At 32.2% G+C, this 20,500-nt stretch overlaps 1 protein-coding gene across 7 annotated transcripts in view; it reads left to right on the plus strand.

Moving 5' to 3' along the window:
• Window positions 1-20,500, plus strand: part of Senp7 (SUMO specific peptidase 7) — a 123,533-nt gene that overhangs the window by 75,083 nt on the left and 27,950 nt on the right. For all 7 annotated transcript variants that reach the window (XR_007110191.1, XM_047564077.1, XM_047564076.1 and 4 more), the window contains 4 exons: window positions 12,315-12,433; window positions 15,948-16,123; window positions 17,395-17,734; window positions 18,900-19,057. Coding sequence is in view for 6 of the 7 variants with exons in the window: in XM_047564077.1 (XP_047420033.1) it covers window positions 12,315-12,433; window positions 15,948-16,123; window positions 17,395-17,734; window positions 18,900-19,057 (793 nt within the window). In the remaining variant the exon portion in view is untranslated. The remainder of the gene's footprint in view (window positions 1-12,314; window positions 12,434-15,947; window positions 16,124-17,394; window positions 17,735-18,899; window positions 19,058-20,500) is intronic.

Here is a 20,500-nt window from a genome sequence, read left to right on the forward strand (position 1 = left end):
CATTGTACTATTAACCTACATTGCTTACTTAGTATCGCGTATTTTTACTGCATGAATAATCCTCTGCATGTTCATCCTGCATTTTTTCCATCCCTTGGTAGCCTGTGATCCTTCTCTTGTCTTCATAGTTTTTCTTTTTCCAGTACATTATATAGTTGGAATCATACAGTATGTAGTTTTTCTCAGATTTTAGTTTCACTGAGTAATACGCATTTGTTTTCCTCATGTGTTTTCATGATTTCTCATTTCTTTTTATTGATGAATAATATTCAACTTTGTTTATTCATTCACTTATTGAAGAATGTTTTGCTTCTTACCATGTTTTAGCATTTGTGAATAAAGCAACTATAAACATTCATATCAGAGTTTTTTGTGTGAAGATAATATTTTAAACTCTTTCAGTGCATACTTAATTAGTATAATTGCCAGATCATATAGAAAAGTATGGTTAGTTTTATAGGAAAGTGAGAAACTGTCTTCCAAAGTGACTGTACCATTTCACTTTCTTGCCAACAATGAATGAATGTTCCTGTCATTCTACATCCTCATCAGTATTTGGAGTCAGTGTCTTAGATTTTGGCTACTATAATAGGTGTGTAGTGACATCTTGTTGTTTTAAATTTCATTAATGACGTATGATGTTGAACATCTTTGTTTATTTTTGAGAGGTATTTTCAGGTACCCTTTTTTTAATTGTTATTTATTTTCTTATAGTTAAGTTTTAATGGTTCTTTATATAATTTGGATACCAGTCCTTTATCATATATGTCTTCTGCAAATATTTTCTACTAATCCATAGTTTGTCTTTTTATTTTCTTGATAATGTCAGAAGAACTGATGTAAAAAGTACTTCATACATTTTTAATTATTTATTGTGATGAAAATGCTTAACATGAGGTCTAATCTCAACACAAGTTCATGTGTACAATATGGTATTGTTAGTTATAGGCAGAATATTGTACAGTAGGTATCTAGAACTTACTCATCTTGCATAATTGAAATCTTATGCCTGTTGATTAGCAATATGCCATTTTCCTCTCCTCTCCAGTTCTTGGTAATCACCATATTCTCTCTTATTTCTATAAATTTGACTGTTTTAGATACATAACTGGAATCATGTAGTATTTGCCCTTCTGCATAGGCTTTTTTTTTTGCTTAGCATAATGTCTTTATGATTCATCTATGGTGATATTTCTTTCTTAAGGCTGAATAGTATTCCATTGTATGGATATACCATTTTTTATTTACCAAGTTATCCTTTGATAGGCATTTCAGTTATTTATACATCTTTTTTTTTTTTTTTTTTGCGGTGCTGGGGATTGAACCCAGGGCCTTGTGTTTGCAAGGCAGGCACTCTACCAGCTGAGCTATATCCCCAGCCCTATTTATACATCTTGAATCCTGTGACTAGCACTTCTTTGTAGAGTGTATAATATTTCTTTGAGACCCTGATTGAAATTAATTCTTTAGAATAAATACACAGAAGTGAGATTATTGAATCACTTGATAATGCTATTTAACTTTTTTATGTAACTTTCATACTGTTTATATAGTGGTGGCACTATTTTGCATTTCTACAATATAAAATATAGGATTCCAGTTTTCAAAATCTCCCACAATGCTTGTTGAACCCATTGTCTCACACATGATAGGCAAGCACTCTACCACTGAGCCAAAACCCCAACCCCTTGTTTGCAAATATTTTATCCCATTCTGTACTTTGCTTTTTTACTGTGTTGATTGTTGTTGATTTTTGTGCAGATGCTCTTTAGCTTGATGTATTACCCATCTTGGCTTTTGTTGCCTATGCTTTTGATGTCATATCCAAGATATTTTTGGAAATGCAATATGATGAAGACTTTCCCCTGCATGCTTCTTGGGTTTTACATTTTAGGCTTTTAAGTCTTTAATCTGTTTTGAGTTAATTTTTGTGTGTGGTGTAAGATATTGGTTCAAATTCATTGTTTCGCATGTTGAAATCTAATTTTCCCATCACTAGTTATTTAAGAAATTGTTTTCACCTCCTTGTGCATTCTTGCACCCTGATCAAAGTAAATTGGCTTTATATGCTTGAATTTACTTGACTCTTTTTTTTTTCATTGATCTTTATATCTTTTATCTGTGCCATATTGTTTTGATTACTATATCTTTGATGTAATATATTTTGAAATCAGGTAGTATGTAGTTCCTTCAGTTTTGTTCTTTTTCATTATTGCTATTCTGGGTTCTTTGGGATTCCATATGAATTTTTTTGGTGAATTCTTCAATTTCTGTTAAAATGTTATTAGAATTTTGATAGGCATCACATTGAATTGTAGATTGCTTTGGGTAGTGTTGTCATCTTAACAATATTAAGTCTTCTAGTCCATTCACATTTGTTTGTATGTTCTTTAGTTTCTTTCATCAGTGTTTTGTACTTTCTCCTCTTATCCCAGAGTATTACATTTTTTGATTTTATAGCAGATGGAATTGGTTTCTTAATTCCTTTTCAAATAGTTCTTTGTTAGTGTATAGATATGCACACATTGATTTTTCAGTCTTTCAACTTTACTGAATTTAGTTCTAATAGGTGTGTGTGTGTGTGTGTGTGTGTGTGTGTAATCATTAGGGTTTTCTCTATATAAGATCATATCATCTATAAATAGAGGCGATTTTACTTTTTCCTTTCCCATTTGAATGCCATGTATTTCTTTTTAAAAGGTAATTGCTCTAGCTACTGAAAATTATAAAACATTGATGAAAGAAAGATGAAACAAACAGAAAGATATTCCGTGTTCATGGGTTGGAAGAATTCAGATTGTTAAAATGGCCATATTACCCAAAGAAGTCCATAGATTAATGCAGTTCCTCTAAAATGTTTATTTTTCACAGAAGTATAAAAACCTAAAATTGGTATAGAACCACAAACAACCCCTAAATGGCCAAAACAATTGTGACCAAAAAGAACAAAGCCATGTCACACTCTTAGAATTCAAAAATACATTATGAAGTTATACTATATATATGGTACAATAAAAAAAAAAAAACATATTGACCAATGGAATAGGATGTAGAGCCCAGAAATAAAATCACAAATTTATTGTCACTTCATTGTTGTCAAAAGTGCCAAGAATACACACTGGGGAAAGGACAGTCTTTTCTATAAATGGTGTTCAGAAAACTGTACATCCACATACAAAAGAATAAATATGGACCCTTATCTCCCCCACTTACACAAGAATTGACTCAAAGTGGATTAAATACTTACACATAAGACCTAAAACTAAAAACTAGGAGAAAATATATGATTAAAGATCCACGATGATGTAAGTTTGTTACTTTTTGGTTGGATTTTTTTTGTGGTATATATTGGTTTATTTAGATTGTGTGTTTCTCGTGTGAGTTTTGGCAGATTGGGTCTTTCTTTTTTTGGTGGGGGGTACTGGGGATTGAACTCAGGGCACCTGACCACTGAGCAACATCCCTCCACCCCTTTGTATTTTATTTAGAGACAGGTTCTCACTGCGTTGCTTAATACCTTGCTTTTGCTGAGGCTGGCTTTGAACTTGTGATTCTCCTGCCTCAGCCTCCCAAGTCAGTGGGATTATAGGTGTGTGCCACCACACTGGCCAGATTGGGTCTTTCAAGGAATTGGTACACAAGGAATTGGTGTCAAATTTGTGGACATAAAGTTGTTTATAATATTCTTTATTACTCTTTAAATGCCTTTGGTATTTATAGTTACATCTTTTCTTTCATTTGTGAAATTAGTAATTTGTGCTCTATTAGCTTGGCTAGAGGCCTATCAATTTTATTTATCTTTTCAAATAAATGACTTCTGATTTTGTGGATTTTCAATTTCTTTTTCAATTTTGTATTTTCAATTTCTTTTAACTTTGGCTCTAATTTTTATCTTTTCTTGTTTGTACTTTTTTTCCTTCTTATTCTAGAATAGATGTGCTTTTTTATATTTTCCTAAGATGGAGAGTTAGATTGCTTATGTCTTTCTTCTTTAATAATATAGGTTCTTAGTTTAATAATAGAAATGCAACTTTTCAAATTTACCTTCACTTATTCCTTGAGTTTTTTTCTTTTCTTCATGTAGATTTGAATTTCTCACTATATCCTTTGCCTTCTTTCTGAAGAAATAACATTCCTTGTAAGGCTAGTCTACTGGCAAGAGTGCTGTGTATTTTTGTTTGTAAGATGTCTTTTTTTTTTTTCTCCTTCACTTTTGATGGGTAATTTGTAGGATACAGAATACAGAATTTTTTTTTTTTTTTTTTTAAGGATACAGAGTTCTTGGTTTCAAGTTTTCTTCTATCAGTACTTTAAAGATTTTATTCACTTTTTTATTTGTTTGTTTACAGAGTTTCTGAGAAGTCAGATGCAATTCTAATCTTTTTTTTCTCTATGTTTAAGGCCCACACCACTTCCTTCTATGAATTTTTTTTTTTTTTTTTTTTTTTTTAATGTGGGAGGGTGGTTTGCTAGGGATTTAACCCAGAGTCTCTTGCATGCTGGTCAAGCACTCTGCTACTGAAATATACCCTCCTAAAAATCTTTGATTTTCTGCATTTTAATATGATATACCTATATATCCCTTTGGGGGACATTTATCCTTTTGTGTTCTCTGAACTTCCTGGCCTGTGCTGTGGTATAATAAATTAATTTGGGGGAACTCTCAAGCACTGTTGTTTCAGATATATCTTCTGTTTCTCTCTTTCTTCTTTGGATATTCCCATTATGCCTTTATTACATCCTTTGTAGTTATCCAAAAGTTCTTTGATTTTGATTTTTTTTTAAGTTTTTCCCCTCCCTTCCCCTCCTCCTCCCCTCTTTCTCCTCCTCCCACTCCTCTTCCTTTTTCTCTTCCTCTCCTCCTCCTCCTCCTGTTCAACCCCCGCCCCATTCTGGAACTTTTTGTTATTATATACTCAAGCTTAGGAGGTTCTTTTCTTCCCATGTACAGTCCACAAATAAACCATCAAAGGTATTGTTTATTTCTGTTACAGTTGTTTTGATCTCTAGAGTTTCTTTTTGATTCTTTTATAGACTTTCCATTTCTGTGATTAAATTGCTCATTAGTTTTCACATCTGCCTGTTTGAGCCCTTAGTATATTAATCATGTTCTTTTAAATTCCCAACAGCCCCTATCAGGTTATCACACTTGCTCTGTCTTCAAACTGTGTTTTTTCCTTTAAAAAAAATTACATACACACAAACACATACACACACACACATTTGTAGATGGACACAATACCTTTACTTATTTATTTATTTATTTTTATGCGGTGCTGAGGATTGAACTCAGTGCCTCACATGTACTAGGCAAACACTCTACCACTGAGCTACAACCCCAACCCTGTTTTTTGCCTTTTAATGTATTTTGTTATTTTCCCTGCTTTGGCTAGTTAGGAATGATGTACTTGATAAAAGCAACTGCTGTGAATATGTTTTTAATAATGTGGTTTTAAAAAGGAGGGCATTGGGTGGCTGGGGATGTGGCTCAGTGGTCAAGTGCTTGCCTAGCATGTGTGAGGCACTGGATTTGGTCCTCAGCACCTCATATAAGTAAATAAAATAAAATAAAGGTCTTTAAACAACTAAAAAATAAAAAATAAAAAAAAGGGATCCGGGAAGCATCCTATAGTTCTAAATTCTGTCTTTTAATGAGCCTTTTCCTATAGCCTGTTAATTTTACAAGTGCTTCTCATCTACCTTAGTTCCCCCACCCTGCTTTAGGTATGACGGCATGCTTAGAATGGGTGGAACTAAGTATTTACCTTCTCCCTCATGGAAGTCTAGATCATCCTGGAGGTTCCATAGTTTCCTATCTGTTCTGGAACAACCCAGTCCTAGAGTTTGAGAACTGACAAAAGAAAAGAGGTAAATAGATCCAGGATTGTACAAAGTGCAGCATATTGGAGACTTACTGACAGAAGTGTGATCCTGGGTAGTGAGACCTGTAGAGCCCTGCATTTTAGGTCGGAAGGAGGACTGTATGAGAAGTGATCAGTACAAAAGTTACTTCATCCAAGCCATACTATACCAGTTTATTTAAAGCTAATATCAAAGAGTCAGGCTCATTTCTGGTGCCAGGTTCTAGTTATAAAGCTCCATATCTCACTCTAATGTTTGTTTGTTTTCCTGTTTATAGTATACTGAAAACCTAGTCAGGGAAAACTAACCAGACTTACTCTGAGGAGGTTATGTCATTTACAACTCAAGATAGCTGTCGTCAGGTTAAGCCGAATCCAGAAACTTCTCTCATGTGGAATGCTAGAAGGAGCTGAGTTGAATACTTCCCTTTCCTTAGGTTGATTAAGCTCTGAAAAAAACTAACAGTTTAGGCTCTGGTAAAATAGTTTTTCTTGAGGACAGTCCTTATTAAGAAGAGCGGAAAAGCTCTGCTGTGTTTAAAATCTTTACCTTTCCCTCCTCTGTTGAACTATGAGGTTCTTTTCTCTAATGTGAGAACTCAGTTAATCTCCCAGAAGTAAAATTCACCTCCTATATGACCAAGTTTCCTAGAACTTTTAACTGAAACCTGTCTACAGTGAGCCTCTAGTAGTTTAAGTACAGTTTAGTTTTAGTTTTTCTTATTCTGGCGGTAGTTCCTGGGAAAGTTTCCACTCTGGAAAGTAAGTAGTAATGCTTTATATGAACTTGACTCTTTCCAATTTGGGTATACCCATGTCTCATTCACAATAAAGAAGAAAGTTGTTAGTTTTTCAGTTTGTTTAGCTTTTTATTTATTGTTTGGACGGAGTGACAACTTCTAGCCTTCTTTGATACAGCATTAGAAACTGGAAGTCCTATCTGTTTCTTCTGTTGATATTTTTTTACCTTATTTGATGCATTTTGGGGTTTAATATTCCTTTCTACTTTGATGATTTTAGTTGATCATATATAAAGTTGACCATGTCTGTGGTTGAGTCTGAGAATATTTTTCTCTATAATTTCTTTACTTCAATTCTCAGGAAATTACTCTTCTACAGAGATAAATATAGTGTTTTGCTTATATTGATTCAGTTAAAGTAAAATCTTACAACTTAAATTTTATTCATTAGCAGATCATTTTTCCTTATAGAATAGTATAGTGTAGTGCTATCTAGTTATCCCATTACAAATTTATTTTAAAACTTTTGTTTTTCTAGTATTTTAAGATAATTCTGTTGTCTAACATATATCAAATTATTATATATTATTTGCCAACTGTTTCTCATATGGTGGTCTGTAGTAGTACTATTCTTGTTGATATTTTGTGGTATATTATGAAACAAGTATGACCAGTTCTTCCATGTCCTTTATTTATTATGCATTTTAATATCTTCTTTTTTGTATTTTTGTGGTAAAATGTATGTAACTCAAAGTTTTCCCTTTTAACTACTTTCAAGTGTACACTTCAGGGGCATTAAATACATGTACATTTTTGTGCAGCCACCAACACCATCCTTTTCCAGAACTTTTGTTTTGTTTTCCGAAACCAAAACTTCCTACCCCTTAAACAAATAACTTCAAATTTCTCCCTTCCTTCAGCCCTTGGTAGCCTTCATTTTACTTTTTTCCTCCATGTTAAGTACCTCATTTAAGTGGAATAACATGTATCTTTTAGTTAGTGGCTTATTTTTTACAGCATGTCCTCAGTGTTTGTCTGCATTGTTGGGCAGCCATCACAAATTTTGATAAATAGAAATTTTGTTACCATTAAAAAAACAACTGTCCATTTTCTTTCCTAAACCCCTGGTAGTTTCTAATCTATTTTCTGTCTCTATGAATATGCCTATTTCAGTTACCTTCTGTAAATGGAATCAGATAATACTTGTCCTTTTGTGACTGAGTTTTTAGCATAATCTCTTCAAAGTTCATTCATGTTACAAGTATTTATGAGAAGTTAATTCCTTCTACAAGCCAAATAGCATTGTCTGTATATACTACACTCAGGTTTTTTGTTCACATGTTAATCGACACTTGGGCTGTTTTCACCTTTTGGCTTTGGTGAATAGTGCTGCAATGAAAAGCGGAATGCACAAATCTGTTCATGTCCCTCTTTGAAAAGAGGGACATTTAAATCCTTTAGGCATTTTTCTAGGAATAGAACTGCTTAAATGACTGGTAATAATATGTTTAACTTTTTGTAATATGACAATTTTGGAACTAACTTTTTTGGCAATCATCCAATTTCCATAATGACTGTGCTGTTTATATTCCTGCCAACAGTGTATAAGGGTTCCAGTTTTTCCACATTTTGTCAGCATTTGTTAATTTCTATGTTTTAAAACAATAACCATTCTAATCTGTGTGAAATAGTCTGTCCCTGTTGTTATGGTTTACATTTCTTTATTGATTAATCATGTATATCTTTTCATGCTATTGGTTATTTTTGTATCTTTGGAGAAATGTCTCTAAGTACTTTGCCAATTTTAAAATTGGGTTCTTTTAGGGGAGAGTGAGTTGTAAGAGTTCTGTACACTGTCTGTTCTTAATATTAATCCCTTATGAGATAATATGATTTGCAGATCTTTTATGTGGGTTATTTTCTTTCTCTCTCTCCTTTGATGCACCGAAAGTTTTAATTTTAAAGAAATCCATTGTATTGTTATGGAAAGTCACGCTCAGCAAGAGACCACGTACCACTCAGAACTCAGGTTTATTTATGCTTGGGGATCCAGATTAGCTAGTGCTCTGAAATTCTGGGCCTGGAGCCTAAGTAACATGGGACTTTTTATAGGAAATTTGACATCATTTCTTAACCATTACAACATTGGTGGGTTTGAATTCTTGGCCCGTGTGACAAAGACCATGCACAGGGAATTTATTATAAGTAGTTCACAGATATAGAACAAAGACAGTAAAACACCTGTGAGTATTATTGCAAAGTGACCTTCACCACAGGCAGCTGTAACTCAAGATGACTTGAGTTTATCTCCTTAAAGAGCTATATTTCTGAGAACTAAGCCTGCGAAGTTATAGTTTAGATAGCAGTTAATTGGCAGAGTACAATTTATACTAGCAATTAAGTGATGTAGCTACATTCCTACAGTTCAGAAAGGTCCCATGTATAAGAAATGAATCTTTTTTTCACAGGCATCTGTTGAACCTGAATTCTGGCACAGGGGTGTTTACATTTCAGGAGGGAGTAAGCAGAATCCTAGAGACAGCTATTTACAATCCAGTAGGTAGTTGAATTAGGTTCCCTGTAGAAAGGTTGACAGGGGAGGAAAAATTAACCTTTTCCCCAGGTGTTGGTTCTTTATCATCATGTTCTTATAATTTCATTTTTTAATCAGGTCTGGTTTCTCCCTCAGAGTATCTTTTCTTTCACCGACTGCTTTTGTTGTCATTTCCAGAAAATCATTGCCAAATCCAGTGTCATAAAGATTTCACCTTATGTATTCTCTAGTAAAAGTTTTATAGTTTCTGTCTTATATTTAGGTCTTTGATCCATTTTGAGTTAATTTTTCCATATGCTATTAGGTAAGAATCTAGTGTCTTTCTTTTGTATATTAGTTACTCTTTTGTGTTCCCAGTACCTTTTCCTCATCAAATGATTTTAGCACCTTTGTCCAAAATTTTTTGACCAAAATTTTTGAGGGTTTATTACTGGGTTCTCTTTTTAATTCCTTTGGTCTCTGCCTGTCTTTTTTCCAATACCACACAGTGTTTTGTGCATTCTTATAACTTTTTAAAAGATATTATTTGGTTTCCTACATTTTAAAAATTTTCCTTATTTTTTGACTAATACATAAAAAATTTAGACATACTAATGGGGTACCATGTAATGTTTGATACATGTTTACATTGCATAATGTTTAAATCAGGTTAAACACATTTATCTCATCAAACATTTATTTATGATAAAAACTTTCAAAATCCTTCTAGTTTTTTGAAATAAACTACTGTTAACTGTAGTCACTATATTGTGCAGTAGTGTACCTTCTTTTAAAAAATAATTCTTAGAATTTTATTGCATTGCAAAACGTTTGTTTTTAAACTTTTAGTACATCTGAAAGCATATGAAGGAGAATACAAAAAGAAAAAGAAAGTGGAGGAAGACTTCAATGGACCAGTGATACTTTATTAAGCAACGGAGAGGCACAAGGGGAAAGTGGTGGTGGGCTGCATCAAGGGTCTGGGTTTTCTAGGGTTTAGCAGGACCCAGTCATGGGAGGAGTTTTGATGACCGAGCTCATTTAGGTAGGGGTAGGAGGGCAGGTAGGGGAATAGTAAGGGAAGTTCCCTGGTGCATATTGTCCATATCCTTCAACATCTATTTATTAACTTGAGTAATGTGCATATATATAGTATTTCTCCTTCAGGGACTTTGAGTATTCCCAGTTCCGTCACTTTCTTTTGTCACAACAGGGTGGAATGTTTCAAAATTGCTATCTAAAAATGTATACCAGGGAGTATCTTTAAATATGTGTGATTTATATCATGTACATTTTAGAATGAGATTGTCAAATTCTACAAAACAACTAGTTGATATTTGTTTTAAATTTTTAAAAATTTTGTATTTGTTCTTTTTAGTTATACATGACAGTAGAATGTGTTTTGTCATATCATACATATATGGAATATAACTCCCATTTTTGTGGTTGTCCACGATGTGATGTTACACTGGTCATGTATGCATATAAGAACATAGGATAGTTATGTCTGATGCATTCTGCTCGCTTTCTAACTTGTTGATATTTTGGTTGAGATGATATAGTTGTGTTTGACTTCATTGTGTATGCTCTTTGGATTAAATGACATTATCTTTTGAAAATTATTGATTACTCATTTTCATTGTTTTCCCGTGACCATTTAATGCTTCTTTTTGGTCAAGAAAATTCCCTACTATTACATCTTTCTTCCATAATCTTACACTTCATAATGTAGTTTACAGTTAAAATTTAATTTTTTTCCAATGTGTATTATGCTAGAAAAATAAGGACTATTACACCATTTGTTCTTGCCTCAAGAGAAGCATGAGTATCTGAGCATTTACTCTTTCCATCATTTAGATCATATTCTACCTTTATTTATAGTGCCTGTAGTGATCATTTTGCTGGGTGTGTGTGTGTGAAATGACCTTTTCAGTAGACCTTCTTCTTCAATAAATGAAACAAAGTCTGTGATAGTGTGTTTAGATCTCTTATCCTTCAAGATTGATTCTTGAGGACTGAGGACTGAAATGAGTTGACTTGGTTGAAGCTTTTTTTGTAGGTGAAAAGTGGCTGAGTCTTATGATTTTGAATATTTGGCATTTAATTTCCAATGTAAAGGTAAAGAAAATTATACCAAAGTAAATATGAAAAGGATAAGCAATGTAATAACAGTAATAAGTATTTCTTTTACCATGATACTACATTGTTAGTATTTGGATACTGTTGCTTTTAAACTTATAACTAATTTTTCCTATTCCCAATCATTACTGTCAAAGAAGCATTTGTATTACTGGTCTTTATAGTAATTTTTTTTTCATTTATTATAGTTACCATAGTTGTAAAATTAATAAAATTAGGTTATTTTAAATATGTAACAAGTACAGAGAATAATATCACAGTACACATTACTCAGATTTAGCTAGTATTTTCCTTTTTTCTATCAAATTTGTCTTTTTTTAAAAAAAGAAATAGAATAGAAAGTTAAGGACCTCATTTATATTGTATTTCCTGAGTCTGTTATTCTCTATCCATAGAGTTATCCGTGATCCAAATAGCTTGAATCCTTTTTGTCTGTATTTTAAATTTGATTTCATGTGTGTACTTACATATGATAGTATATTTATATTGAAAATTTTTATTAGAAATGATATTATGCTTATCATGCCCAAACTTGTTTTTCATTCAGTATTATATATGAAATTATTAAATAGTACCTTAGATTTTAAATTCTTTCCTATAGTTTAAATTTGTTACTCTACTCTGGACTTTATTTTATATTTATCTTTTGATATGTGATCCATGCTTTAAATTTATTAATAATTAGCTTTGGCTTAAGTTTGATTATTAGGAAACTTGTGTTCTTAGAATTCTACTTTTCAAACCTCTTCAACTTATTTAATATTTTTGTAAGATTATTCTTTCACTCATTTTACATGTACATAATCCTATAATATGTATATCCTGTTTTATTCAAAGACATGTGGAACTAAGGTATAACAGAGAGGAGAACTTAACTTCTCAAATCTGAGTTGAGTATTTTTTTTTTTCCCAGATCATTTAGTCTTCCATGTAGGAATATATGTGTAACCTATTGGATTTTTATTTTGAATATATGCCAATTGGATTTTAAGTTCATTTGGGCTTTATGTGAATTGAATATAATACAATTCTGTTTTGCAGGGATTCACAATCAAGTAAGACAGTAGATAACATTTCTGCAAAGCAGGCTGTACACACTAAAGAAAAGCGAAGAGATGATGATGGCCTTTCTCTTATAATATCTGACACTCAGCCTAAAGGTTTGTGAACCTTAGAAAACTGTTGGAATTTGAATTTTTGCATACCGCATTTATAGTACATTTAAGTTATAAATAAATATTTCATCTTACATGGGAAGGATACAAATGCAAAGGGAGATTATTTAGCAACACAAAGAAAATTGCAAATTATACTGTTTTTGTACTTTAGTACATATTTCTTGATTTACTTGCCCAACCCAAAAATTAAATTTGAGTATTGTTGGTTTGTTTGTTTCTTTCGTGTGTGTGTGTGTGTGTGTGGAGGCTAGAGATGTAGCTATAAAGTTGTAATGTTCATTTAGCTATTCTAAGTGTTGTTTTCATGAATATTGATATTATTGCTAACGGAATTTTTATTATTAGCTTCTCACTGTCTATTCTTCTACTATGAAATACATTCTTTATTTATTAGAATTTCTCTCAACTCTAGAAGGATGCCAAACAAGCCACTGTTAGCAAATTTGAAGGTAAATATATCCCAGACTTCTGAAAATTCTTCGTAGGCCTCTTCATATATAGGATTAATGATTTGATGATTTTTTCTCCTTTATCTCTTTTTGAAGATTTAAAAATATTTTACCAAAATTTGTACAAAAACAACTTACTGTATTAGTCATTTGTGAAACACCTCCAGAGGTCTCTTGGATTATACATAATTTAAAACAAGTTAAGGTAGTTTGTTTTCTGAGTTATTTGTAAATTATTTACAAGGTGAAAACTTCCTTTAATCACTATGAAATACTTACGTACTTCATTTCAAACACAGTTATTTAAAATTTAAAAATTTTTTTAGTAACCTTTTTCACAGGAGAGAAAAAGTCAAAAGGAAACTAGACTAATAAATTTTTTGGTATATGAGAAGCCAGCTGAACTCTTATGAGGAAAATCTTTGGAGAAAAATACTCAGTCATTAAGTACTATTAATACAATGAAAGATATTTATTTTTGTATTAAATTATGCTTTTCCTAGAAATAGATACTCTCAAGATAATTTTTAGCCCTCTCCTTCTACTGCTTGCTTATCTAAAGAGAGTAGGAATATTTGAATATCAAGTTTTCTTATTTGTTTCCTTCAGTATAGTTGTCCCCCTGTATCCATAGAAGATTGGTTCCAGTATGTTCATCCCTCCCTCCCTCCCCCATGCAGACACCAATTATCTGTGGAGGCCCATGTCCTACATATGAAATGATGTGTATTTTCATGTAAACTGTGTTCATCCTTCCATATACTCTAATCTCTTGATTATTTGTAATGCATAACATAGTGTAAGTGCTGTGTAAATAGTTGTTGCATTGTATTGCTTAGTGAATAATGACAAGAAAAAGAAGTCTGTGCATATTCAGTACAGATGTAAACATGGGAGGCCTAATCACACAGTACACCCTTAGTTGTTGATTGAATGCATGCATGTGGCTATGAGGGACTGACTGTAATTACCTCAGGGTCACAGGAGAATTTTATAAATGCATCAGGGAAAAAATGCACAATAAAAGAAGCACTTTATAGTGTTTTGAATCCTTAAAGGTAAAATGGTAGGTGAAGTGTTCTTAAAGAAATTAGCTATTGAACATTTATTTAAACTTAGGATATTTGCTCTCCTATAGATAATTGTGTCTAATACTAATTGTTTAATGTAACTGATAAAATAATGAAAATTCTGAATTAAACCCCAGGTGTACCCTTCTTTTTGTAATATGTTTGTCTTTTGGAATTTGCTTTTACCATAAACATTCACTGGAAATATTTAATATTCTTCTCCTTATTTCTCTCTCTCTTTCTCTTTTTCTTTTTGTACTGGGTATTGATACCAGGGATACTTTATCACTGATCTGCGTCTCCAGTACTTCTTAAAAAAATTTTTTTTAAATAAAATTTTAAGACAAGATCTTGCTAAGTTGCTTTGGACCTTTATAAATTTCTGAGGCTGGGCTTAGACTTGGGATCCCCCTGCCTCCTAAGTTGCTAGAATTATAGGTGTGTGCTACTGTGCCTGGCTAATTTTTCTTTTGTTTAAAATATTTTTTTCATTTATTTAATTTTATTTTCTAGGAGTATTCCACATTAAATTGTATTTATTTTAGAATCCATTTTTTATAATATGTAGCTCTATGTAATAATTATTCCTGTTTTTCCTGAGATAAGCTTAACTAATGTGCACAAAGTATATTGTTTAAAGGAAAACTGTAAAACAGTTTCCTCAAGCTCCTTTATTTCCAGTAGTCTTTTACTATAGTGTTTATGTTTATATTATAAAACAATATATTTTGTTTAGAAATAGACTATTTTTATAATTTAAAATATTACAAAAAATTTTAATATACTTTTTAAAATATTGTGTTGATGATTTGGGGGAAGTTTGTTTTCCTGGGAGAGGGAGTAGAATATTTTCTTTGGAAATTGAAAGGCAATTGACTATCTTTGGAGTTTTTATCCTCATTTCTGCCTTGGTACATTCCTTTTATAGAATGATACAGATATATTATCATGGATGTTAGTTATTAAGAGTTGATGAAGATAGAATAAGAACAAGAATAAAGAGAAGGTGTATCATGTCAAATGAACGTAAAGGTCACACTAGTCAGTATTAGACAAATGTAAGTTGTGAATCAAAGTAAACTGCTTTTGACTTGCTGCGTGTAAACTTTGAGTTGGTACTCACATAATATATCTTAGAAACAATAACTCAGGATAGCTTTAATTTATTTAGGTAGAAACTTTTAGAAGATTTTTTTTTCCACAATTATTTTTTTAAATTTTTATTTAGCTTTTAATTTTTTACAGACTGCATTTTGATTCATTATACACAAATGGGGTACATAATTTTGTTTCGGTGATTGTACACAATGCAGATTCATATCATTCATGTAATCATACATGTACTAGAAGATATTTTTATTTAGTACATCTATTTGATAAATGAAAAACCAAGCATTTTTAATGATGATTGGCATGGGTTTTAGAATGATGCTTTAAAAAGATAACTAATTGATAAAATCACAGTGAATTATCAAAATATTTTTAAGACATGAATTTTCTAGATTTTATTAAGATTTTTTTTTTGTCATATTACCACCAAATGAATTCTTAGCAAATGGAAAAACATGGTTTGGTTGCTCCAATTTGATTGCTTCCAAAAAGGATATTCCCTCTTCATGTATTTTCCTCACCTCATATTATATCCATTGCATAATGAACATTTACTTTGTGTAAATAGGTTAATAAAAGATATGCCTTTGGGCTGGGGATATAGCTCAGTTGGTAGAGTGCTTGCCTCATAAGCATGAGGCCCTGGGTTCAAATCCCCAGCACCACAAAAAAAAAAAAAAAAAAAAGATATGCCTTTATATTCATCCAATATCAGCATGGTAATTTAACAGTGAATCTCTGTTATCATGAGCTTTGGAAGTAGTATAGCAGTTTTGATGGACATTTGTTTGAACTCCTCTATAAGGAATTCTTTTTATACTTTATGGCCATATATATGCCTCTTTTTTTTTTTTTTTTTTTTTAAAGACCTTGGAAGTAGAGGTCCTGACTGTCTTGAAGATGACAGCATAAACAAGGATGTTATATATTCTGATTTAAAAATGGAACCCGCTCTGATTTCCAGGAAGACAAGAAGACGACTCAGAAATAATTTATCTGATTCTCATAATTCTACTTCTTTGGATAAGCCAGTAGAACAAACAGTAAGTAGAGGTATTTAGATGTCATAGGAAATAATTTTGTGCAGTGATAAAAATGGGTTCACTCTAGTCCAATAATGTTCTCCCAACTTTCTTCTTTCATCAGCTTCCTTTAATTCTTTTTTGGTTCTTTTCTAGCTTTGTTTTATTTATTGTTATTATTATTCTTTTTTTTTTTTTTGCAGTATTGTGTATTGAACACAGGACCTCATGCATTTTAGGCAAGTGCTCTACCACTGAGCTACATCCCCAGTGCTTTTAATTTTTATTTTGAGACAGGTTCCACGAAGTTGCTCAGCTACCCTGAACTTGTGATCCTCCTGCCTTAGCCTCCTAAGCAGTTGGAATTTCAGGAGTGCACCACCATACCTGGCCTAGCTTTGTTTATATTTAAAAAATATCTTATGTATATCTTTTCTCAGTAATACAATTATTGGAACAAATTCCACATTTTAGGCGAGTGGAAAATGAAAGTTTCTTTTTCTCTGATACTACTCTTTCCTTAGTAATTTGGTATGTATCCATGTAGTTTTTCCTGTAGTTATAAGACCGGTATAAACAAGTCCTTCAGACTTGTTTTCTTTTCCTTTAACCAGCTACTAATCATACTGTCCAGTCACTTGCTCTATAAAATTGTGATTAGACTTTTTTTCCAGTAGCGTTTAAGCTCATATTTATGTAATTTTAGGGAATTTATTGTAAGTAATTGCCATATCTAATACATACAGTTCCTATTTTCAAAGACTTCTTACACATTAAAACTATAACGAGGTAGCTTTTTGATTCCTTTGATTTACAAATCATTTCAGAACCTTACAGTAACTTTGGTTATAAATGTAAACATGATTTAGATTTATACAGTCATGGAAAGGTTGAAGGCAGTGGTTTTCATAATTTTTAATGTTATCCTGTTTGTTTTTAATTTTCTGCTTTTGTTTTCAAAGTAGTTGGTTTTATGACTTATTACTTTTGAAAAAAATTTCTCTCATTCTAAAGTTGTAGATCATGAGAGACCATCTAAACCATTTGTAAAGATGGGCATCTTCGCCTCTCACCCTTTAAAAATTTGTTTAGGCATCAGATTGGACAGGCCAAACCCTATATCTCTATACATGGGAGACACTGCCAAGTATAATAATTGTGTATTTTTCTATCTATGTAGTTATAGAAATGATGTAATATTTTATGTTTTTCTTTAGGAGGTTAAGCTTAAAAAAGTGTTTTAAAGAAGCCAAATTATAAAAATGCTAATTTTTCTGTACATTTATGTTCAGAAAGGACAAGAAAATGACTCAACAGTCTCTAATGAGTTTGAAAAGTCAGGTAAAGATTATCATCAAGCCCCAAAACTGCTTGAAGAAATTACGCCTGAACCTGTAGAAAGTGATTTTACTAAACTGTCATCATGTGGTAGTCAGGAGTTGGATTTGAGTACTTCCTCCAAAAGTGCTGCTGACTATTCAACCACTGAAAATTTTGGGAGTTCTGTTTCCATTAATACAGTGGAGATTTCTTCTGTGATTGAGAAGGATAAGAATGAGTTGAATACAGTAGAAAAGCCTCTCCTAAGTGAACACAGTGAAGGGAATCAATCATTGATCTCAGCTGAACCAAGTAAGTAACAGAAGAATTGTAAAGGAACTTAATTTTTTCCGATTTACTCAGGAGTGTTTTCTTCTCAAACAAATTTTGCTAAGGCAATAAACTGTTATGACATCACTGTAAAATGTAGGAAAAATGTCCTGGGATTTGAGGGTTCCTTCACAAATCTTATAATATCAACTTAGGCAAACGAATGGAGCATTTGGAAGCAAAGTAACTTTTTTTTCTTTTAAACTAATCACTGTGATTCAATTCAGTATTTTAAAAAAGATTCTCTAAGGACCATTAATTATTTTCATTTGGTTGATGAAGCCAAGTTGAAGTGCTATTTAACTATTATCATTAATTTTTATATAATGCATATGTGAATAGTTGATGCATTTACATGGTTCAATAAAATTCATAAGGTTCTAAAGGTTATAAAGTAAGTATTCTCTTGAATCTTCCCTTAGCTATGTATTTATCCCTTTCATAAGCAACTAGTATAGTTGGGCTTAAAGTGCAATTTAGTGTAATGGCACACTATATTGTTAGAAATAGAAGTGTTCCTAAGGTCTTGTATTAGTTAACTTTCCATTACTGTAACAAAATACCTGAAAAAATTAACTTATGAAGAGAAAATGTTTATTTTGACTCACAGTTTTGTGGATTCCAGTGCAAGATTGGGTGGACCTCTGGTGAATGTGGCAGATGGCAATGATAGGGAGTGCATGGTAGAGCAAAACAACTTGTATTATGAGTCACAGAGCAAAGGGAATGACTGGACAGACGGGGCACCACATCCCCTTTAAGGGCACGTCTCAATGACCTAAGGACCTCCCATTAGGCTCTGTATCTTAGAGATTCCCTCATCTCCCAATAATGCCACCTTGAGTTCCAAGTCTTTTAACACAAACCTTTGAGAAATGCTTAATACCCAGACTAGAGTAGTTTTCCTTATGGCTTTAAACATTTTTAAACTTCTTTATCCTATAGAAGGTAAAGTTGCAGGTGATAACTGAATAATAATACTGATATGGAAACATGGTATAGAACTAGGGTAAATAAGATAAAGAATATTAATCTACTTCTAAATTGAATAAGTTAAGACAATTAATGAGATTTTTCAAGATATTGCGTTAATTAGAAAGTTCTTTGACGATTATTGTGACATTCAAAATACATTTTTCCTTTTTAGTTGTTGTTTCCAGTGATGAAGAAGGACCCATTGATCATAAAAGTTCAGGAATTCTTAAATTACAATCTAAAAAAGACTATGAGATTACTAATGAAAAGGAGAGACCTTCTGAATTACCATTGTCAGAACTACCACTGGTTACCTGTGAATCTAGACAGGTAATTTATTTCTGCCTTCTCTCAGACTAACAGTGAAATGTACTTGTTGGATAATCATTATTTCTTTTAATAGGCAGAATATTGTAATACAATTGTAAATTTTCTTAGTTGATATTTTGAGACAACTTTTGTATTAGTTTGAGTGAAATAATTTGGTTTTTTGAAGTGAAAGGAATATACCACTTTTTTTCTAATCATTCATATTTTTTGTCTAAATATTCTTTGACTTAAATACTTTTTTTGATTCTCATTGGACATAAAACTTATCAAAACATTTTGTAGAATAGTGTATAATATTCATTTGGTCTTAGAGTACTGTGGCTACTAGAAATTCCTTTTCCTCACATACTTTTAAGGCAATATGAGATAAAGGAATGGTATGGTTTCTGGAGGTACACAGGTATGTGTTCAAATCCTGGCTCTGGCATCTGAGCAAATCACTTCCTTTTTTTTTTTTTTTTTTCTTGGTACTGGGGATTGAACTCAGGGGCACTCGACTACTGAGCCATATCCCCAGTCCTGTTTTGTATTTTATTTAGAGACAGGGTCCCACTGAGTTGCTTAGTGCCTTGCTTTTGCTGAGGCTGCTTTTGAACTTGTGATTCTCCTGCCTCATCCTCCTGAGCCACTGGGATTATAGGCATGCGCTGGGCTAGCTTCTTATTTTATCACTAAAATAAAGTCATAGTTATTGGTCTGATTGATTGGAGTCACTTGTGGTTGATTTGATTCTCCTTTTTATTTGGGGATAAAAACATAGGAAGCAATAAAAGAAGAGGATGATAAAGCTTTGTGAACTGGGTTAATGAATATTATATATGTTTTAAATGAGGATTAATCACATTTGCTAGAAGGGGAGTGAGTATATATACATAATTGCTATAGTGATAATTTATTAGATCATTTATGATGTTAAAGAAGGATAATGTGGAGACTAGATATATGTGGAGTTGAAAAGTCATCTGAAAGTTGTGAAATTCAGAAGAGATTGTAGGGCACAGTTACTACTGATACTGCCTAGTTGTATATTATTTATATATTATATTTATAAATATATTTATATATTAAAATTATTTTTATATTTATTGGTTCATTTTAGTTATATGTAATAATGTGATTCATTTTGACATATTCTGGTTGTATATCATTTAAAAGCAGAGTTACTCAAGAGTAGGTGGTATGATTTTTGAGACTTTGAGTAACTTTGAGGCATTTCTGGTTGACTGTCTTTAAATGAAGAATCTATAATAAATCAATAGATTTGATGTAACATGGTTCTTGAGCTTACATTCTTTCATTGCACCTTAAAAATGTAATAGCGGCTGGGTGCAATGATGCACATCTGTAATCCCATGCACTCAGAGGCTGAGGCAGGAGATCAGAAGCCAGCTTGGGCAATTTCGCCAGATCCTTCCTCAAAATACAATGAAAAGGACTGGGTGT

The sequence above is a fragment of the Sciurus carolinensis genome, chromosome 9 (assembly GCF_902686445.1).
Source record: "Sciurus carolinensis chromosome 9, mSciCar1.2, whole genome shotgun sequence".
Classification (NCBI taxonomy): Eukaryota; Metazoa; Chordata; class Mammalia; order Rodentia; family Sciuridae; genus Sciurus; species Sciurus carolinensis.